We start from the raw sequence: 24,033 nt of genomic DNA, 5'->3' as shown, positions 1-24,033 counted from the left end.
TGAAATGTTAGCCATAATTTGTTGTGACCCACACAGTCAAATGCCTTTGCATAGTCAATAAAACACACGTCAACATCCTTCTGGTATTCTCTGCTTTCAGCCAAGATCTGACATCGGCAGTGACATCTCCCACTCCACAACCTCTTCCGAATCCAGCCGGAATTTCCGCCAGTTCTCTGTCGATGTACTGCTGCAACATTTGAACGATCTTCAACAAAATTTTCCTTGTGTGTGACAGTAATGATATTGTTTAATAATACCACATTCTATTGGATCACCTTTCTTGGGAATGGCACAAATGTGGATCTACTCCAGTCAGTTGGCTAGGTAGCTGTATTCCAAATTTCTTGGTATAGATGAGTGAGCACCTCCAGCACTTCATCTGTTTGTTGAAGCAGCTCAATTGATATTCCATCAATTCCTGGAGCCTTGTTTTTAAGGAATGTCTTCAGTGCAGCTTGGGTTTCTTCCTTCAGTACCACAGGTTCTTGATCATACACTACCTCCTCAAATGGTTGAGCATCTGCCAATTCTTTTTGGTAGTTACTCTGAGTCTTCTTTCCATCTTCTTTGGGTGCTTCCTGCGTCGTTTAATGTATTTCCCGTAGGATCCTTCAATATTGCAACTCGAGGTTTGAATATCTTCTTCAGTTCTTTCAGCTTGAACTGTATGTTCTTCCCTTTTGATTTTCTAACTCCAGGTCTTTGCACATTTCGTTATAATACTTTAGTTTGTCTTCTCGTGCTGCCTTTGATATCTTTGATATGTTCTGTTTACTTCATCATTTCTTCAGTTTGCTTTACCTATTCTCCATACAAGAGCAAGTTTCAGAATCACTTCCAGCATCCATTTTGGTCTCGTCTTTTTTTCCCACTTTTTTTAATGACCTCTTGCTTTCTTCATGTATGATATCCTTGATGTCATTCCACAACTCGCCTGGTCTTCAGTCATTAGTGTTCAATGCATCAAGTCTATTCTTGAGAAGGTCTCCAAATTCAGGTGTGATATACTCAAGGTTGTACTTTGGCTCTCATAGACTTGTTCTAATTTTCTTCAGCTTCAACTTGAATTTGCATATGAGTTCATACATTCCATGTTTCTAATATTAATGGATGTTTACAGCTGTTTCTTCTCATTTTCAGCCATGCCACATCAGCAAATAAAGGTCCAAAAGCTTGACTCCATCCACGTCATTAAGGTGTACTCTACTTTGAGGAGGCAACTCTTCTCCAGTCGAATTCTGAGTGCCTTCCAATCTGACGGGCTCATCTTCCAGCACTATATCAGACAATGTTCCATTGCTATTCATTTAAGGTTTTCAAGGCTAACTCTTTTCAGAAGTGGACTGCCAAGTCCTTCTTCCTAGTCTGTCTTAGTCTGGAAACTCAGCTGAAACCTGTCCACCATGGTTGACTTTGCTGGTATTTGAAATACTGGTGGCATAGCTTCCAACATAACAGCAACACACAAACCACCACAGCAATGACAAACTGACAGATGTGTGGGCAACAATGGAAACTCTGGGAGGAAAGGTGATAAGGGATTCCTATTTTCCTTAATGAACTTCTTGGTAGTTTCCATCTTTCTAATATGATCACATAGCACTTTCAAAACCGAAGGCAAGGACACAATAAATATACGCTCTGCTTTAAAACTGAATGAAACCGATAAGGCTTGGTATCTTTCTGGAAATTTTGACCGCAGCATATAAAGAGGAAAAGCCAGGGCCTTGGAGGAAGGACTGAGTTGGGCGCTGCAATGACAAGTGAGGCCCAGGATGGGTCAAATCACTCAGCAAGACTCGTGGTCTTATCAGCACAGAAAACATATGATTTCTGAGCCTTGTTTATCTTCATCTCTAACACATTCAGGGGGCTTTCCCAGGGGCAATAAGATTCTAAGCTTAGATTCTAAGCTTACAAATTATTGAGAGGCAGTGTGTACCCCGGATGCTAGCTTAGAATAAACAAACCAACAAAAAGCAGCCAGAAGTTCTGATAAAGAAGGATTTAGGGCACAATGCAAGGCAAGAAACAACAGTACATTTCAGATCAGGATATCATTTTTAAGGAAATGAAATGTGTACCCCATGGAGGGCAAAAATCATCAGATGACTATATTTACTGTGATTACAAAGTAGCTTATTTCCAACACAGCTCCTGCCGGAGAAGGCCAGGCAGAAATGGCTCCATGAGATGGTTGGAATGGAAAGAGGCAGGGATGCCTGTTCCCGAGGAATGGTCCCCTGGAAGGAACACAAATCCTCACAGCTCTGTGTGCCGAGCTTAGCTTGCAGGGGCCCCAAATTCAATTAATCTTCACCCCAGTCCAATCCACATGCCAGTAGGGAAAACTATCTCAGAGCCAGAGGCTTTACACGACAGTGGAAGAGATGCTGAAAACTCATGATAATATCTTCATTCTAAGCTGAAGACACGGTGGAAGAAACCAAGAAAAGGGGCAAAGAGCGGTGTTTTGCAAATGCCGGTTGAGATCCATTAGCCATTCATGGAATAAATTTAGTGCCCATTAACCAGAATTTTTTTTTAGTGAAATACATGAATCTACAGTAGATGGAAAAAAGACCAGGCTAGAATAACCAATGTCAGAGCGTATCGCATGGAATAATGGCTAGAACGTTCACAAAACATTTTTCAGCTTTATATACACAACACCCAGACACAGAGTAAGAAACTACTTCTTACTGTGGATCATACTCACCGTCTCCCTCTACAGAGAGTTCTGGAATTCCTAGTCCCAGATGAAGCAGCAACTTAGGTCACAGGCACAGCTTTCACAGAGTTGGTAGTATTTTGTTTCATGGAATGGAGTGGAAATGTCAGCACCTGCAATAGCTGATTGCAAAGCTCCAAGCCCCAAAGGCAGGGCAGGGCAGGGCATCTGACCCAAGCCATGGCATTTTCAATGAATAAAGAAGATCAAAGAATTGATGCCTTTGAATTATGGTGTTGGCTAAGAATATTGAACACAGCATGGATTGCCAGAAGAACAAATTTGTTTTGGAAGAAGTACAGCCCAAATGCTCCTTAGAAGAAGCAAGGATGGTAAAACCACATCTCACATACATTGGACATGTTATCAGGAGGGACCAGTCCCTGGAGGACAATATGCTTGGTAAAGTAGAGAGTCAGCAAAAGAGAGGAAGACCCTCAACAAGGTGGGCTGACACAGTGGCTCCAACAACGGGCTCAAGCATAACAAGGATTGTGAGGATGGCGCAAGACCAGTGTTTTTGTTCTGTCGTGTGCAGAGTCGCTATGAGTCTGAAGCAGGTCGAAAGCACCTAACAACAATACCCCCAAAATGGTATTGCAATTCACAAGCTGTCCCAAAACACAACCACGTGCTGCCAACACAATCAGGCCATCCCCAACATCCCTTCTCCAGGAAGTCTGCATAGCCAGCGTCATCTAAGTGATATTACTCCCTTTTGGACTCATCCAGATTTTTTTCTCTTGGCGGGGGGGTGGGGGGGGGCGGAAGCATATTGTCAACGTTTTTTAAGTGCTTTATGTATGTGCATAAACATATTAACTAAAATGGAAAGTTATTCAAGGAAATAATGTCTATGTATATACAGTCCCAAAGCTTCTGGTACAGAGCTGTTGTCCATCAGAGTGAATGACAGGAATTGGCCCTGGTTTAGAATACAAATGGGGAGCTGGTGCTTAGCAACCCTCTCTCCAGAGGAAACAAACCAACGAGTGTGATCTGGAACTGGGCAGCCTAGGTTCAAATCATTGCTCTAACCCTTCTTAGCTGTGCGGCTTTGGCCAAGTTCCTTAAAGCCTCTACGCGTCACTGTCTTCATTTGAAAACAATAATGTTGTTCTCTGTCGTTGAGTCAATTCTGAGTCACACCAACCCCGAGCGACAGAGGAGAACTGCCCCATAGGGTTTCCTAGGCCACAATCTTTATGGAAGCAGATCACCAGGTCTTTCCTCCTGCAGAGCAGCTGCTGGGTTCGAACCAAAGACCTTTTAGTCAGCAGCCAAGTGCTTAACCACTGCACTACCATGGCTCCTAACATAACTTCAACAAGCAATGAAAAAAGGATCTGACTCCAGGCCTGAGGTTGGGGAGAATTAACTAAAGAAGAATAATACGGCACAGAGGTCAGTCAGTCTCCAGAACCATTTGGATGGCCAGAGCAGGAACCAAGGACGTGGGGTGACCTACAGGGCAGCCTGGCAGAGCAGAGAGCAAAGGCCTTGTCCACACATCTACCATAGCTCCCACTCCCACTGAACAGGAAAACTTGCCCAAGCATTCTGCTCCTTGAGGGTCTGCATGCTTAAATTAAGTGACCATGGTAAAAAAAAATGTGTTCCTCAAACACATGGAAAAAGGCCGTGTTGAAAACCCGACTTAGGATACTTTGTTCACGGCGTATTCAATTTTTACCAAAAACGCCTCTTTCCTGTCCCTTCGTTAAGGCAAAAAATCCTCTGGGTGACTCTCACCCGCAAGGTGGACATGAGTGGTAGGTTCAGTTCTCGGAAAGGGACTATGAACTGTGGGCTCCAGAGAAGCCATGTCGGGTGACCCAGAAAAAGACCTGGAAGCAAGAGGGCATGGTGACCCCCATGTCACCGTAAGGACACACAGACCACATCAAAACTCAGAACACCCAGCAAGGGCCACCACATTTAACCCTGAAGAAACCCAAAGAGCTGTTTCTCTATATAGAACAATTCATAATCTTACCTCTATTTTCAACAGAAGAAAAACTAAAGAAAAAGAGTTTAAACAACATAAAAACAAGGGTCACATCATAGGCATCCTACAGTCTCAGCTGCTGAGAGACCACCTCGTGAGAAATAACGTGATACAAGATCAGCAGCGAGGGAGGTGACACTTCAAATAAATCCCAGCACGTCTGCCTTGCAGATGAAAGTTTGCATTCATGTATGCGCATCACTGAATTCACTGTGTCTTACGAGAAAAGGCCCGCTCAGGAAAGGTCTTCCACACCTCCCATCTCTAAGTGACTTGACTTCGATGGAGGTATGCAGACACAAGCCAACCCAATCAAATTTAACAGCGTAAGAATATATTTGGAAATCCAAAATTACTTCTGGTTACTTAAAACTTCCTGCAATTTTTATCTATTTTTACACTACACACGTCTGTTTTTCCAAAATGTCACTGGAGTTAGTCGTGAATGTACTGAACACATTGCTAATTTTGGCAGTATCAGGTGGCCAAAATTATCTACCTAAAACTCTTAATATACACACCACATGGCTTCCTTCATAGAGTACCAATTTTTCACAACACATTTGTTAAAAATGGAGAAATTATAGTGCAGAATCCAAGGGCTCTGCCAGACAGCTGTACTGCCTCCAAGATGACTTCATTCATGTTTGGTTACGTCGGTTCCCTGGGCCGTGGCGATTGTGAGACACATCTGAACACACCATCCTTCTCTGTTCCAGACCGTATAGCAAAGCTTCGAAGGTGGGAAATGACTTTCTGGAAACATTTTTACAATAGCCATAAGGTGGTTTACTGAAGAAATACATTAAAAACATTACAGGATGGATGTGAAATTTGACACAGCTACTGAGTGAAAGCTCGAAGCTAATCATTTGGAAGATTCTTGCTCTTTGAGGGAATTACAGTGGGTAGCAAACTGCAAATTGCACCGTTCCTTCTGCAATTTCATGGTCCCTGGGTATTACAAACAGGAGCCCTGGTGACGCAGTGGTTGAGAGGTTGGCTGTGAACCAAAAGGTCTGCTGTTCAAATCCATCAACCGCTCCTTGGAAATTCTATGGGGCAGTTCTACTCTGTTCTGTAGAGTCGCTATAGTTGGGATCAACTCAACCACAAGGGGTTTGGTTTGGTTTGGTTTGATTTGGTTTTAGGTGGTGTAAACAGTTAACTCTCTCAGTTACTAACCAAAAGGCCTACTTCCGAAAATTCAGCCATTGAAAATCTTATGGAGTACAGCTGTACTCTGACACACCTGGTCACCATGACTCAGAATCAACTCGACAGCAACTAGTTTCTGCAACGAAAAGTCAGCCCCATAAAAATCACTAGAAGGTGAGCAAGTCTGGGGTCTCCTCCAGGGCCCCACACTTTGCCTCCTGGGATACCTCCAGGCCAGTGAGTGAATGACCACTTAGACCTCACATGACGGACGCAAAGGCATCTTTCTTCCAAAGGGCAACAGTTGAGAACAGGTGAGCAAAAGTGGGGAGAACAGGAACAAAGGCACCTGGGATCTTTCTCTCCCGCACAGGTAGGATCTGCTAAAGGATGCCTGTGTAATAGCATTTCCACGGGGGAGCCTGAGGTCTGACAGGGATGCCTGCAGCACCATCAACCTCTCACATCTCCTGAAGCGCCCAAGCACCCTGACAAAGTTCCATGTAAAGAGTTATTCTCATCAACTTCCCCTTATTTAAACTGAGTAAATTCAGAGCTCTCCTTTTCAAAGAGCAAGAAGATAAGCAACAAAAGTCTTTAAGAGCACCCAGGGAGAAACAGAAAGGAATCCCATTACACACTGAGCGTGATTATGTTCACTAAAAAAGACTCCTGGGCTTTGCTCATAAGTTCAGGCTGCACTCGATGTACGGCCCTGGAAGTGGGAAGCCCTTCATCCAAAAGGCGGCCTTGTCCGTAGCTGGTGCTGCTGAGCCAAGCCTACCTTCACTCTGACTGTCTGATCTGACAGACTGCTCATCATGTCGTTGATGGATCGGAACAGCTGCAGCAAGGACTCCATGAAGTCGGCCTCTCCTTTGTCTTCATACAACCTGCAAAGAAACACACAAAGCTCAGCGGGGTCCTGACAGGAGAGCCCTCACCCCATTTCGCTCCTGCGTCCATGGCCATGACAGAACTGCCCAGGAGACAAGTTGCAATGTGAAGCAATTACCTCAACACCCAAGAAACACAGCAGGCAGTCTGCAAATGAGATTAACTGGGATTGCTCAGCTGTGCAGGTGTGCCTTCCCAGTTAAGATGAGGATTTTTAAAATGATAACACTTATTGATTTTTTTTCACCGTCATACATTTCATGAGGCATTGGTGATTCAGTACTAGAATTGTCACCTTCCACGTGGGAGACCTGGGTTGGAGTCCTGGCCAATGCACTTCATGTGCAACCACCACCCATCTGTCAGTGGTAGACTGCATGTTGCTATGATGCAGAACGGATTTCAACAGAGCTTCTAGACTAAAAATGACTACTAGGAAGAAAAGCCTGGAGATCTACTTCTGAAAATCAGTTGGTGAAAACCCTATGGGTCACAACGGTCTGATCCCCAAATGATGATGGTGTGGCGCAGGCTGGGCAGCATTTCATTCTGTTGATGGCATTGTCATGTGTCAGAGGCCAACTCGACAGCAGCTAACAACAATAATACATCTCAGAAATCTGGAAAACACTTAAGTATACAAGAAAGGAGGAAAAAAGAAAAGGAGGGAGGGGAAATTCAGCTCTAGTCCCACCCCTCAGTGATTACACTTTTAATATTTTGGGTTATTTCCTGACAGTGTTTTTTAAACCCATAATATCACGAAACTGATGATCACAAAGACAATTGCCTAAATTTAACATGATGTTATAACCATTTGAAACAGGCATTATAACAGTAAATTCAAAATTAATTTACTTCAGAGTAATGATACTTTACAAATTCATTCTTCTTAGAATCAATGGCACCTGGACAAATTTTCAAGAAGTAGAATGTATTTAACAAATGGATAATACGGAAGTTGTACATTGGTTGCAAAAATGCATATATGTCACTGATTGTAAATAAGTTTCATCTATAAATTATTTATTAACAGTTACTTCAAGTTGCTGTACTAAAAAGCAATGCATTTCAATTTTAAAATGTTGCAACTCAGATGTTTATTAATACAGACTAGTTTTCTGCCTAATTAAAAGTATACCATACCTGAAAACTTGTGTACAATGGAAAATTTTGTAAACTAAGTGATAATTAATTACCCTAGAGGTATGGGTAGAGGTAATCTTGTATTTAGATGAGTTCCATTGTAAAGAGAAGAATTCTGTCTAAAACAGGAAATTGCAACCTAGTGTATTTGTTTTGTAAATAAGGATTTTCAAATGGTGGTTTGCTTAAATGGTGTATTAAACAATCAAAATTATGGAGTCATGACCTTCTGCCTGCAGGTGCGATGCAGAAATGTTTGACAGGTGTCACACACACTTGGAGAGGCTCCAAGCATGCAGTCATTCACCCCACAGGACATTGGCCAAATCCTGTAGCTGAATGTGGTTGAAAGGCTAAAAACCCAAATGAAAACCTCTGAAAAGCAGAATGAAGTTTTTAATCAGCTTCCAGAGAAAATAAATAGTTCACAAAATGGCCCAGATAACAGAGTACACTCAAAGCTGAAACCTCTGGAGGGCCAAGGGCAAACAAAAACTAGACTAAGCCTTACCAAGGCTACAGCCTTGATCTAGCTTGCTCCCTCACTGGACTGAGGTGGTCGGTCCCTTCTCTATGCCTAGAAGACAGGATGAACTGTCTCTAGAGGAAGATCATATTATCTGGAGATTCTACAGTTTTTTCATATACACAGTCCTGTATTCAAACAAAAAATATCAAGCCCTACAAAAGACAGGACCACATGGCCAAATAAAAGAGAAAGAAAAGGCAAAAGAAACTGACCCACAGATGATCCAGACATTACAGTTAGTTGACAAGAACACCAAAATAATTATGCTTATCATATTTTAAAATACAGAAGATGGAGAATTTCACTAGAGAAGCAAATCTATAAAAATAAAATGAACATTCTAAATTTAAATCAAATGCACCTTCCAAAACTAAAAATTAGGAATTCATTATATGGGTTAACTGGAGATTACACACAACAAAAGACAGAATTCATGAATTAGAAAACAATCAACATGAAAATAACTAAACAGAAGGAGAGAGAGAGAACAGAGAAAAGGGTTTTAGAGACACAATGAAGAGGTCTAATATACATGAAATCGAAGTTTCAGAAGAAAAGGAGAGACAATGGAATACTGGCTATAAATTTTCCAAAAATGATGAAAGACATCAAGCCCAAAATTCAAAAAGCTCTGAGAACCCAACGTAAGATAAGTAAAATGAAGATTCCTATGCAAGCCATAGTGAGATGGCTAAGAACCACAGGAAAAAAAAGTCATAAAAGCAGCAAGAGAACAAAAGATGCCATTACCTTCAAAGGAGCAACAATAAGTCTGAAACCTGACTTCTTACCAGAGATGATGAAAACCAGAAAACAAAAGAATAACATCCTTAAAGTGGAAGAGGAAAATAACTGTTAACTTCAAATTCTATATTAAATCAAATTGTCCTTCAAAACCTAAACTGACATAAATTGTTTTCATACAAACAGAGCTTGCAACACCTGCACTAAAAGAAATGCAATAGGGAGTTTTGCCAGGAGGAAGTTATCTCAGAGAGAAACATGAAATTGAAGGAAAGATGAGAAACAATGAGTAAATATAAAGAATACTGAATGAACACAAATGGTACAAAATAATAACCGTAACGTCTTAACCAAAAACTAAACTCACTGCCATTGAGTCGATTCCGACTCATAGGGGCCCCATAGGGTTTCCGAAGCTTTAAATCTCTTCAGAAACAGACTGCCTTATCTTTTTCCCGCAAAGCCACTGGTGGTTTCAAACCACCACCCTTTCAGTTAGCAGTGGATCACTTAATCACTGCTACCAGGGCTCCTTAGTAATGTCTTAAAAAAAAAAAAAAACCTATTGCCACCAAGTCAATTTCAACTTATAGTGGCCCTATAGGACAGAAGAGAACTGCCCCATAGAGTTTCCAAAGAGCAGCTGGTGGATTCAAACCGCCAATCTTTTGGTTAGCACTCTAACACCTAATCGCAGTACTAGTAATGTCTTAAAAACACAATGTCTTAGTGGGGTTAAAATATGTATGGAATTAAAACGCATGACAATAACAACACAAACGGGAGGAAGGAGTAAATGGAACTAAAGCATTCTACTTCCCTAGTCATATCTGGGGGAGTGGAAAAGTAATCATTTGAATAACTCTATAATAAGTCAATCGCGCATGTTATCTCTAAGATAATCACTAAAAGAACAGTGAAAGAATGTTTAACACGTTAAGAGGGGGAAAACCAGATAAAAAAATAAAATTTTGATTAGTACAAAAGGTCAAAAAAAAAAGAAGAGAACAAAATAGATGGGTAAAAGAGAAAATTAAAATGAAGATAATATAAGCCCAATATACTACCTAATTGCATTATATGTAAATGAGCTAAACATTCCATTAAAAAGACTGTCAGACTGGATGAAATAAAAATCCAGCTAACTGCCTCACATAAAAGACACACCTTAAACAGAAAGGTTGAAAGTAAAAGAATGGGAAAAGGCATTTCATTACAAACATTACCCAGAAGATAACAGTGAATCCACAAGAAAGATGTCACAATTCTAAATCTGCATGTCCCCAGTAACACAGCTCTGAAATCTATAAACCATAATTAACGAGTCTTTCTTACATTTAAATGAAACCCTGGTGGTGTAGTTGTTAAGTGCTACAGCTGCTAACCAAGAGGTCAGCAGTTCGAATCTGCCAGGCGCTCCTTGGAAATTCTATGGGGCAGTTCTACCCATATGGTCGTTATGAGTCGGAATCGACTCAACGGCAGTGGGTTTGGTTTTTTGCTTTTATTACATTTAAAATTCTAGTGAGACTCTTTCAAGTATGAAAATTTAGTAATCAGTGTTCTTTGCTACTGACCAATACATTTAGAACATTTAAATGATTTGCATCTTATAGCGATATCTTTGACGAATCTTTTGGTAACGAGACTACTGATGAAGTCTTACCTCTTGGTTTATCAAATACACCAGAAGATTCACTTGTTTGGCCCACCTTGAAGTGGAGGAAGAGGGAGGAGGAGAGAACTCAGAGGCATACAGGTAGATAAAAAAATGAATGAAGTGCATCATACCTTGGTCTGTTTAAATGTTGTGAATATTCACTAACAAGGAACGACAGGACCTTCCCCTATTAACTACATTCTACTTCTGTGACCTCGGGGATGAATGCAAAATGACTGATCTGGAACAACTTACTCATCATCAATAACTAATTATTCACAAAGCAAACACCAGCTGACAGGCAAAAACTCCACAAAGCACAAGAAAGACAGGAGCTGAACGATAACTTGTTTTAGTAATTTCATCCAGAGGGTCTGAGGTAGGACAGGCCTGCTTCCTGGCTTTCTAGTTAATGCAATCCGCCCACACAGAAAACACAAGCAAACAAAAACCAATGGAGAAGTGCCCCTGGCTGTCAGAAGTAGTTCAGTGGGTTCCCCACCAACCAAATTTCTTTGGGCCAAGCTTTGCACTGCTGCTCTCATTTCTGAACAAATGAGCTTTCTAAACAAAACAAAAGCTATGCATTTACATAGCTAGAAAGATAGTGGGATAACCTAGTAAGCTTCAAGATCTTCATCTCCAAACTTTCACCTCTTTGTTCTTTGGAAGAATAATTACTGTCAATTATCCTCGAATTTAAAACTACTGCATTATAGGAAAACATAGCAGACCATTTTGAAAGGAGAAGAAAAATAAAAGATCTCAAAAGTTCATTCCTCTTGCAAACAGAAAAACATGCTTGTCAATTCCAGCTGTGAGCACAATTGTTTTTCTCCCAAGGTAATAAATGTGTTGCATCTACGAAAATGAGAGCCTTAGTTTGTTTTTATTCCCCCAACTCCTGCAAACACCATCCACGAGACCTGCTTCGAGCTTGCTACGGATCAAACATTCTACACATCTGTGAGGGAGAGAGGATTGCTGTGTTTTTAAGTAGCTTATACAAAACAGTATTATTTCACCTAAAAGTAATGCCTTTGATATCACAGGTGTAGAAGTCACTACGGAAATGTAATAGGACAACAAGGAGTAAGGTGAGGAGGAAAGATTCCAAAAGACAAATTTTAGTACAATTCTTTAGTAAAATAAAGATACCCCATTATCCATGAGTTTAAGATCATGATTGCTTTCCTACCATATTATCCATAAAATATTAAAAGATCTTCTCAACAGTTTTAGACTACGGATTTAAATTTAAGAATTATCTGTCATATTCCCACAATGTGGCTACAACTATGGTCTAAGTCCCAGAAGGAACTTGCGTCCTTCTCTGCCCTCAAGGAGCATAGAAGGCAGCCAAGGTCCACATTTAAGAAACCTTTAGAGAAAAAAAAATAAGGCCAATAAACTACTAAAATCTGGAACACAGTCAGGGTTCAGAAGCTCATTAAGTACTTATGGAAGAAGAAAGGAAAGGAAAGAGGCAAGGAAAGCAGGATGGACGGAAGAAAGGAGAGAGCAGAAATCCTAAGTAAGTCAACACTCCCTTCTGAGGTAATGGGAAAACCACACTCATGGTTCTCAGTAATGTTTGTTGACCGATGACAGAGAAAGAAGGAAAACAGCTTCAGAAAATTAAAAAGATAATGTGGACAAAAAGCAGACCTGCAAACAAACACTTTTATCCTAAACTAACATCTCTCAGGTACTCTGGTAATTCCAGATCTATCTGACCTTTTTTCTCTCTTCTTCTTACCATATATCAAAGCCTCAGGACCACAGCTTCAACAGTCAGAAGAGTTGAGTAGAGCTACCAGACAATGAGGAAGCCCAGAGCCTGTTCTGAAAAATATGTGACAGGCCCTGGGGCAGCCTGTATATGTGACATGGAAGACCATTCCTAAAAGGTGCCTTAAAACAGCTAGGATGTACAGGGGGAGGGGACACAAGAGGACAAGGAGGCAAAGGCAATGAGAGAATTGTCTCTCACACCCTACCACCAGGGCTTTGGTCCCACACCTCTGTGGTGGAAGAAGCACTGCTGTGTCCTCACATCTCAGGAGGAACTACCACAGAGCGGCAGGGTGAGGGAGAGGTCTTACTTGATGTGAAAGCTGTAAGTCCCCTGACAAAGGGCCTCTTTCTCCTTTGGAGAACTGGTGGAGTAGACCACTGTCACACAACCTTCCGGCCAGTGAGGCATACAGAGTATGTGCCTGTTCCACACTTGGAAGAGGCAGGGTTCATTTGAGAGGTGCTGCCTCAAGGACTGAGGGATAAAAAGGGAGTGGGAGAAAGTTCAGTCTTTCGGGGAAGAGGAGCCCTGAGCCACACAGTCTTCACAACAGGAGACAGCAATGCAGACCTGATCTAAGCTCTCAACAGCTAGTCCCATCATGAAGCTGGCTCAGGGCAACAGAAAAGATGTTACCAGCCCCTGATCAGTGCCTGGTGCAGCCAACTGTCCACTGATGGACGTGGCCAAGGGAGGTTTGTGTTTTGGTGTTGGTGTTATCCCCATAGCAGATCTTTGTTGTTGCTGTTGTTGTTAGGTACTGACGAGCTAATTTCGACTCATAGCAACCTTATATGAAGAAGAACGTGACGTTAGGATTGGAGGAAGACTCATGAACAAACTTCGTTATGCAGACGACACAACCTTGCTGGTTGAAAAAAAAGACTAGGAGCACTTACTGATGAAGATCAAAGACCACAACCTCCAGTATGAACCACACATCAACCTAAAGAAAACAAAAATCCTCACAACTGGACCAATCAGCAACATCATGATAAACAGAGAAAAGACTGAAGTTCTCAAGGATTTCATTTTACTTAGATCCACAATCAGCACCCATAGAAGTAGCAGTCAAGAAATCAAAAAGTGCATTGCATTGGACAAATCTGCTGCAAAAGACCTCTTTAAAGTGTTAAAAAGCAAAGATATCACCTTGAATACTAAGAGGCACCTGACCCAAACCATGGTGTTTTCAACCACCTCATACACATGCGAAAGCTGGACAATGAATAAAGAAGACCGAAGAGTGACACCCTTGAATTGTGGTGTTGGCGAAGAATACTGAATATACCATGGACTGCCAAAAGAACAAACAAATCTGTCTTGGAAAAAGTACAACCACAAGCTCCTTAGAAGCAAAGATGGCGAGTCTTAGTTTCACATATTTGGGAGATGCTATCAGAAAAGGAAGGAAGTAAAGGATTTCTGGAAAGTCTTCTCGTGAGCCAGCATGGGGGTACCTACTGATTGAACAGTATCCGGGAGCGCACGATGAACTTGAAGATGTATTCTAGGGCTTTCATCGCCTTATACAGCTGCTCATTTATGCCCGGCTTCTCAGCATTGTCCACGTAATTTCTTAACACTTTTGTCAGCTTCCTGTTCATAATGGAAACATAAATTAACGATAAGTTCAGAAATGTTCAATGTCTCAAACTGGTTGGCAATGTACAAGTAGGTGGTTTTTATTTTAATTTATACTTCTCAGTGTATGCATATTTGTAAAAATTTCTCTAGTCTGACAAGATGACCCTTGAAATAACTCTCAGGGGAGCAAGACCTGAGTATTCGATAAGGACTTTCTAAGCCTTAGGCACTGTTCTGAGCGTGTTGAATGTTCTCTAATTTAACCTCCACGGCAACACTCTAAGGCAGTAGTACTATTACCCCTACTTTACAAAAGAGGAAGCCAAGGGTTAAGTAGGTATACTGGATTTCCTCATGTTAAACTACAACAACAACAAAAAATCTAAGAGATTTTCAGTAAAGCCCAACAGAGTCACAGGAAATCTTTCCAAAAAGGCACCATACTGAAATGTTCTAGAACTAGCAGTGCTGATGGCTGTACAACGCTTTGAATCTACTAAGCGCCACTAACTGTACACTTTAAAGTCATTAAAATGGAAAATTTTATGTGTGTTTTACCACAATAAAAAAGACATTATACGAAACAGTACTTCTTAGAAATCTTCTCAGCCACCTCGATTCATTTTAGTTCCTTTTCTAAAAATCTGGAGTTCTTACACTGAAAATAAAAATTTCACAAGAAATTTTTCAAATAGGAAACATTCTTAAATTCTTGATGAATTTTCTAAGAATCCTTCTATGAAGAGTACACACAATATATGAGAATAATATGGGTGGATATCTGAAAAGATTTTTAAATACCTTTCACATTTCCAAATAACAGAATTTCCCCACAAAAGTTTAATTTTAAAAGTGTAATCACCATACTTCTCTTACAAGTCTATGTACGTATAAACTGTGATCTAAAAACATGTATCTCTCCTACCTGACAGTATTTAAAACTTTTTATAATAGATGTTTATACAGTTCATAATGCACAAAAACTGGTCAGAACTTTTTCTAAATTTTCCATCCAACTACAGAAATAGTTGAAGGCAGCTGGTACAAATAACTACATGCTGTAAGTTTCATTTTAATTCATAGCTTCAAAATTTATTTCAAGTGCTTAGTTTATAGATAATTTTTAAATTCCCAGGCTCAAAGTGAAGGAAAAAGCATACACATTTCTATTTTTCTGGAATTAATTAATTCAGAAAATTCAAATCATAATAGATTTACTGAGACCTTCAAGATACATGAGAAGGTTAGAGGTGGAAAAAATGAACCCAAGAGGCCTCATTCAGGTACATCACAGAAAAAGGGAAGACAAATAGTCTAGAAACATATAAAAAATAGCCAAATTCATTCATAAATAAATGCATGCAAATTAAAATAACAAGTTGCCAACTGCTTGCCTAGTACATTGGAATAAATAAATGGGAAAGGCTGAAAATAACGTAGTCACACAAGATATGGGGAAGCAGGAACAACACAGGTAGGATAAATAGGCAGGACAGTCTTTGGCAGATAAATTGGCAATATCTATTAATATTTAAAACCTTCAAATCCTTTGACATCTTCAATTCCATTTCTCGTAGTCTATCCCACAGAAACAATTACAAATGTATCATTGTTGTTGGGTGCTGTCAAGTCGATTCTAACTCATGGAGACCCTATATGACAGAGTAGCACTGACCCATAGAGTTTCCTAGGCTGTGATCTTCATGGAAGTAGATCAGCAAGCCTTTCTACTGTGGAGCCGCAGGGGTGCGTCGAACAGCCAACCTTTCAGTTAGCTGCCAGCCAACCTTTCAGTTAGCTGCCAAGCACTTAGCCACTGCACCACCAGGGCTCCTTATACAGATGTATTAAACGATACTTACTGCAGCATTGTCTATAGAAAAAATATGTATATAAACAACGCAAATGTCCATCACATGGGGGCTGGTTAAATAAATTATGAAATATCACCACGATGGAATACTGCACAGCTATTACATAAATAAGAGGGGGAGGGATGGAAAAATTGCATCACACTGTGAATAAGAAAACAGCAGTTACAAAACAGCAGATACGTGTGTGGGGTCTATTCAGTATTCTATGTTCTTACTGAAGTTCTATTGAACTATTTATCCTTATGCCAATACCACACTGCCTTGTTTACCAAAGCATTAGAGTTAGTCTTGAAATCAGTTTGTCCTGAAAACATAATTTGGCTATTCTGGACACTTTGAATTTCCATGTAAATTTTCAAATTGGCTGGTCAATTTCTTCAAAAAAGCCTGCAGAGATTTTGATTCAGAGTGTGTCAGAACTATAGACCAATTTGGGGAAAATATACATTTTAGCAATATTTTATCCTTCGATCCATGAACATGGCATATATCTTCATTTATGTGGTTCTTCGTTAATTTCTGTCTGTAGTGTTTTGTAATTTTCAAGGTAGTAATCTTACACATCTTTCATCCTGGGTGTTTTGGATTTAAGTGTGTCCCCCAAAAATGTGTATCAACTTGTCTAGGCCATGGTTCCCAGTATTTGTGGTTGCCCACCATTTTGTGATCTGATGTGATTTTCCTATGCGTTGTAAATTCTCATCTCTTACTGTGGTTAATGAGGCAAGATTAGGTAGGATTAAGGTGGGATGCAACACCCTTAACTCAGGTCTCAGCCTGGGGAGTTTCCCTGGGACGTGGGCTGTATCACCTTTTATCTTACAAGAGATAAAACGAGTAAGAAGCAAGCAGAGTGTCATGGATTGAATTGTGTCCCCCAAAAATATGTGTCAACTTGGTTGGCCTTGATTCCCAGTATTGTGTGGTTGTCCTCCATTTTGTGATTGTAAGTTTATGTTGAGAGGATTAGGGTGGGATTGTGACACCACCCTTACTCAGGTCGCCACTCTGATCCAAGGTAAAGGGAGTTTCCCTGGGGTATGGCCTGCATAGCCTTTTATCTCTCAAGTGATAAAAGGGAAGCAAGCAGAGAGTTGGGGACCTTATACCACCAAGAAAGCACCAGAAGCAGTGCACGTCCTTTGAACCTGGGGTCCATACCCCTGAGACGCTCCTCAACTCTGGGAAGACTGAGAACAAGGACCTTCCTCCAGAGCTCACAGAGAGAGAAAGCCTTCCCCTTGAGCTGACACCTTGAATTGGGCCTTTTAGCCTGCTTTCTTGTGAGAATATAAATTTCTCTTTGTTAAAGCCATCCACTTGTGGTATTTCTGTTATGGCAGCACTAGATGACTAAGACACAGAGGAAGGGATCTTATACCACCAAGAAAGAAGCACTGGGATCGGTGAGTGTCCTTTGGACCCGAGTTCCCTGCACGGGAACCTCCTAGGCCAGGGGAAGACTGATAACAAGGACCTTCCTGCAGAACCAACAGTGAGAGAAGGCCTTCTTCTGGAGCAGACTCCCTGAATTCAGACTTCTAGCCTCCTAGACTGTGAGAGAATAAACTTCTGTTTGTTAAAGCCATCCTCTTGTGGTACTTCTGTTATAGCAGCACTAGGTGACTAAGACACTGTGCGCTGGATGATACCCAAGAATCCAGGGGCCGGATTGGGTTACACTAATTGCTGGCATCCAAGAGCCAGAATCCTCTGATCCTGACTTCACGGTTACACACATAAGGCAAGCAGGTTTTTCCTTAAAAATATTCAACACATAGATGGAAGCTTGGATTCAATTTACCGACACTAAAGAGAGCTTTCTAATGATTGTAAGAGGGATGTCCTTAGATCATTTAAATATTTCTTTTCCACCACAACTCATACAATAAAACATTGGAATCAGTACCAAAACCCACCATGGAGAGGTCATAGTAATTCTAATAATAATAAAGCTCACAATTACATGGTGTTCCATAAGCCAAGGATGCTTCCAAGGATGTTACCTAAAATAATTCCTTTAAATCCTCATACAGCCCTGTGATTATGCCCTTTCTACAGAACAGAAGGCTGAAGCCCAGAGAGGTGGAGCAATTTGCCCAAGATCACAGAGCTTTTAAGTGACAGAGCTGTATTTCAAACACAGGAAGCCTGGCTCCAGGACTGTACTCTTAATACTAGGTGTGGGGCCTCGGTGTCTGAATAGACCCAAGGGGTGGGTATGGCAGAGAGGAGGACTGGGTAGGTCAACAGCAGCTGAGTGGGCACTAGGAATCCAAGTTAGTAGTAGCCGAAGTTTGTGGCACAAAAGAGAAGCCCCTCTTTAAAGAGCAAGGAGAAATATTGAAAATACAAAACTGCATTTTAGTCACACTAAACAACCAATAACTTCAAAACAGAAATAAATCCATTTACTCATTCATCAAATGCTTGTTGAGAACCTGCAGTGAGGCAGGTGCTCTGCATCCATACATCAGTTTCATCCAACAGAAACTCAAAATTTCAAAGATAAATGGGAGGTGTGGGGAGAACAAGAATTTATTCCCTGACGTTATGATAATTTATCAGCTATCTCTTCCAACAAGATTTTTAAGTCTATTAAGAGAAAAACAATAATAAAATTATACCAGAAAATTCAGAGTTTTGAGGGGAAAAATGCACAAACACAGATAAAACTACCAAGTTTTTACACAAGTAACGGACACCTACATTTGTTTGCCAACCGATCTCTCAACCTGCAAGGTATTTTCGTAAACACTGCTATACCAATTTTTTTTTACATGTAGCTATAAAAAAGGAAAAACAGCATAGCGTGCTTATGAAAATACCTTGGGGGGGAGGGAGGGAGCAAACATATTTGCATAAAATATGGCATATGAAAAAGATTCTTAATAACAAACACACAAAAACAGCACTGGTTTTAAAACAACAAAAAGGAACTTACGTGTAGGCTAATGTTGCACTGAAGTGTTTCTTAATGTAGGTTTCCAAAACAGGATTAAAATGTTGAAATTTCCTATCAGCAATTAGTCCAATGATAAATACCTGTGAAGTTAATCAACATTTTCATTAGCAACATGATGTAAACCCTTCTGGAGTCTTCATGTAAATCTGTATCACAACGTGAATAAATGAACTAGGGCATTTTCAGACATAAGTTGGTCAGTGGTTATTACCTCTTCTTAACACAGAATTTACATTTGCATAATCATAGTTTTTCATTAAAAGAAACTTTTTTCCTCTCAACTCATCTACTTTGATTGGATTTACAACTGAAACCGCTTTTAAGGTTTCCATGATGGAGATCCACCCCCAGCTTCCAAGGCCGGAGCTTGGAAGAGTACCTTAATATCTAAGGGGACGAAAAGTGAAGAACCCTTACCAGAGCATCAAATACTAGTGTGTCGAAAGTTTCGCTCTCCGAGTTCTCCATCATGATGTTAAAGAGCGCATCCAAGGTGTCCTGAAGGAACTGCGGTTACAGAACAGTCAGCAGACACAGAAGACGAACTGGGTGTTCCCCAAGCTTCAGAAACCATCACCTTTGGCAATTCTCCAAATACCCACCTGTTATGATTGAATTGTGTCCCCCAAAATGTGTATTGGAATCCTAATCCCTGTACCTGAGGATATCATCACATTTAGGAATAGGATTTTCTTTGTATGTTAATGAAACCGTATCAATGGCAGGTGTGTACTAAGCCTAATGACTTCTGAGTTCTGAGGAGCAGCAGAGACACAGAGACAAGAAAGCAGAAACGGGGAAGAGAGAGACCACGTGAAGGCTGCCAAGCAACCAAGGAATGCTGGGCTACAGAAGCTGAAGGAGACAAGGACCTTCCCTCAGAGCGGACAGAGAGACTTCCCCTGGAGCCAGCGCCCTGCATTCAGGCTTCTAGCCCCTTAACTATGAGAAAATACATTTCTAGCCTTTAAAACCACTACTTATGGTATTTCTGTTATCGCAGCACTGGGAAATAAGACACCACCTTTCCTAACAGCTATCTATGAAGCTATCTACTTCAGGGATTTTTCTCAGCCATTAGATACAGAAGACTATAACTGGGGATGAGTCCAGAACAAAGAAACGCCACCCTGCACCACACTGGGAGGGATTCGCCACCGTGGAAATGCCCAACCACCTGTTCTCAAGAGGATCTTCCAACCCTTTTCCTCATTTTCACCAGCTTGGTGACAAACAGCTGAATGGCACTCTGGGAAGGTGACCTGACTCACTGGATACAGCTGAGGGCAGACGCCACGTAGGGACAGACCCCAGCTGAGAATAATAAAGAGGCTTCTATGAACTGAGATGCCCAAGGATGGAAGAGGCATGGGGTTCTGGAACTGGGGTACACAGTGATGCGCCAAGAAGGGCTCACTACTCAATTGTAATTTAAAAATTACTTTTATAACCTACCAAAATTTACCAAAGAAATACTGTAACACAGAATGACAAAACATGGTGGATGTAATCACCAAAAGAAAAAAAAAAAAGACTTCAAACGTATGTTACCCTTGTAATTCGTTTCAGACCCCACCATCATCCACCACTGCAGCAAGTGTGAGATGAACTGAAAAATACTAGACTAAAAGTAGTGAGCTCCCTGTTGGCGGAGGAGTTCAAGAATGGGTGGGATGCAATACAATGGGACATTATTCAGCCATAAAAAGGGAGTGCATACTGATAAATCATCATTAGTCATTAGGGAGACACAAATCAAAACCACAGTTAGATACCAGGTCACAGCCACTAGACTGGCTATAATCAGAAGGGTGGACAGTAACAGCTGTTGATGAAGAGGGGGAGAAACTGGACCCTCCACTACTACTCACGGAAACGCAAAACGCGGTTGCTTTGGAAAGCAGTTTGGTTAAGTCCTCAAAAAGTTAAACACAGAGTTACCACGCGGCCAGGAATTCCACTCCTAGGGACACACCCCTGTGCTGGAAACACACGTCCACACAGAAACTTGTACACAGACGTTCACAGCAGCATTAGTCATAATAGCTAAAGAGTAGACACAACCCAGATATCCACCAACTGACGAGCAGATAAAGAAAATGCGGTGCACTCACACCATGGAATAGTGTTGGGCCATAAAAAAGAACAAAGTTCTGATACATGCTACAACTTGAAAACATGCTATGGAAAAGACGGCAGACGTAAAAGGCCACGTATAGCATCATTTCACTCAGATGTTCAGAAAAGGTAAATCTCTAGAGACAGACGGTAGGTTAGTAGCTGCCAGGGGCTGGAGGGATCGGGGGATGGGGCATGCCTGCTACAGGGCACGGGGTTTCATTTTGGGATGATAAGCGTGTTCAGAAATTAGACAGTGGTGATGGTAGCACAACTCTATGAATATACTAAAAACTACTGAATTGAATTGGTATATGTTTTGCTAGGTATATTCTCAACGACAGAAAATAAGCTAAATATATTTATAGATATTGGTATGTAGATATGTACATATAACCAAAAAAAAAACCAAACCCATTGCCGTCAAGTTGATTCCGACTCATAGCGACCCATATATGTAGGAAAAAAAGCCAGTGAATTGTGCAGTTTGAAAAGGTGGATTTTATGGTACAGGAATTATGTCTCAATGAAACTTATATAACAAGAAAAGAAAGAACAGGCATGGACTCCTAGCATGGATGACAAAGGACAGCAAGGTCAGACGTCTGGTCCAGATTCCTCCTGGACTGCTCAGCCTGAGCACAGCACCCAAAGGGCCTTTCAGCCCCCACAGCAGGTCCCAAACTGTACAGCCCTTAATCTGCAGAGCCCAGCCACAGGGCTCCCAAACCAGTGTTGGCCATGCTGCTCCTTCCACTGTGCTGGGGACCCTCTAACACCACCAAGCCAAGAGCCTCCGTGGCCTGCCCCAGGATGGGGGACGTCCTCCTGGGCCCAGTAAGAGAGAGAGCAGAGACCCATGATGGCATAAAATCCTCATTCTACTCTGTTGTGCCACTGCCCGCTGCCGTTGTCCCAGGAAATGTCACACACAAAGGGGAGGGGGATAAAATCATCCTGAACAAGAGGCATCTGGTCTGGACATCAAGGGCTCCCTCACCTTGGTCATTATTTGGACCTGCACCACTTCATTTCCTTTGTATCATTTTCCACCATACTCAGATTGTAAAATCCTTGTAAAGGTCAAAACGTTATGCCATCTGCTAACAGCCCAGTGTTCCTGCCAACAGGCCACCAGGTGCCAAGCCCTGGCTCGGCATAGTGCATGCAAAGTTCCTGAAGCAGGCCTGGCCATCCCATTGAGACAAATAGCATGGTCAGTAGCACAGACACCAAACGGCAGAGGGCTGGAACCTTGTTTGTCTGGCCGTGGAGCCACCATGGTAAAGGGAAATGTCACACAAACAGGCTGAGATGTCAAAGAGGTCCAGCCCTTTGCCGTTTGGTGTCTGTGCTACTGACCATGCCATTTGTCTTGATGGGATGGCCAGGCCTGCTTCAGGGATCCCTGACACAAAAGGCCTCTTTGACATCTCATCACTCCTCCAAGACCACCACTGGAAGACCAACATCACCGTTTTCCTTCTCTATCTTAGTGGGAAACTGTATCTTTTTTTAAATATGCAAATACCTTTCTCACTCTATCAAGCAATGCCATCTTGCTACTACCAGGAATAAATATACATAAAGAGAGGTCATGAATAAATGAAATAAAACTAACAGCCCACATGCTATCACGTCCTTAAATTGAGTAGAAGGAGCTGCCTGCAGGCTGGGAACCCATCTAGTCTTGGCTGGCTGTTAGCAGTCCATGTGGCCTTGGGCGAGTCAATCTACCCCTCTAGGCATATACGGTGTACAGGATACACCAGTGAATGGGAAGAATAAAAGTCAGGTCAGCAGTAAAATTCTCACCTTCCACGTGGCAGACCCAGGTTCAATCCCAGCCAATGCACCTCACGTGCAGTCACCTCCTGTCTGTCAGTGGAGGCTTTTATGTTGCTACGATGCTGAACAGGTTTCAGCAGAGCTTCCAGATTCAGATGTACTGGAAAGAAAGGCCTCAGATCCACTTCTGAAAATCAACCAATGAAAACCCTATAGAACACGATGGTCTGATCGGCAACTGATCATGAGGATGGCAAAGGATCAGGCAGCGTTTCATCCCACTGTGCGTGGGATCGCTATGAGTCGGGGGTCAACTGGACAGCAGCTACCAACAACGAGAACAAACTAAGTAAGGAGTGGACAGAGCATCCAGGCCTGAGTGATGGTGATGCCAGTGTGGACAGGAAGCAGACGGAGAGATGTGAAGACTATTACCAAGGATGAACGACAGTGCCTGATAACAGATGACATGATGGGAATGGAGGGGAACAGCAGACAAGGTAACTCTAGAGTTTTCCTGGTGTGACAACAGGCCAGCAGAAATACAGCGAATTCCTGATGTAATATAGGAACTTCAGAATGAAAGAGAACAAAATCTCATTAACTGTGTGTCTTCTTAAGTATGTTCTGTTATTCACCCAGTTTCCATCTGAATTAGGGAATTTATAGAACCCAGGGAAGTTTAAAATGCAATTAACATTGTCCAAGCCATTGGTAAAAGACAAGGACCTGAAAAGATGATTAAAATTTTAAGATGAGCAAGGATATGTTCGAATGGTTCTATAATGAATTTAGGAAAGCGGTGCAACTAAATTAATTTATACTGAAGTTAACCACGTTGCTGGTTAATTAAGGCCATTTCAAGTAATTAATTTTTACAGAGATAAGATAGTCTCCTTTGTAAGCACAACTTTCAAAGGGTGAAGAACAGAGGCAGCCGAGGGACAGACTCAGTTAAAAAGGCCACGCTTACGAAATACCACGTTAGTGACCAGCTGATCCCTTACCAGCCAACGTGGAACGTACT

The 24,033-nt window shown here is 41.5% G+C and overlaps 1 protein-coding gene across 2 annotated transcripts in view; it reads right to left on the bottom strand.

The window, feature by feature from the left end:
* DOCK1 (dedicator of cytokinesis 1) overlaps nt 1-24,033 on the bottom strand; it is a 540,104-nt gene that overhangs the window by 402,641 nt on the left and 113,430 nt on the right. For both annotated transcript variants that reach the window (XM_049855211.1, XM_049855210.1), the window contains exons 20-23: nt 19,518-19,607; nt 19,080-19,180; nt 14,139-14,273; nt 6,685-6,793 (exon numbers count right to left, since the gene is read on the bottom strand). In XM_049855211.1, coding sequence (XP_049711168.1) covers nt 6,685-6,793; nt 14,139-14,273; nt 19,080-19,180; nt 19,518-19,607 — 435 coding nt within the window. The remainder of the gene's footprint in view (nt 1-6,684; nt 6,794-14,138; nt 14,274-19,079; nt 19,181-19,517; nt 19,608-24,033) is intronic.

Source organism: Elephas maximus, chromosome 16, assembly GCF_024166365.1.
Source record: "Elephas maximus indicus isolate mEleMax1 chromosome 16, mEleMax1 primary haplotype, whole genome shotgun sequence".
NCBI classification, from domain to species: domain Eukaryota; kingdom Metazoa; phylum Chordata; class Mammalia; order Proboscidea; family Elephantidae; genus Elephas; species Elephas maximus.
This window is presented reverse-complemented; position numbering and strand designations above follow the sequence as displayed.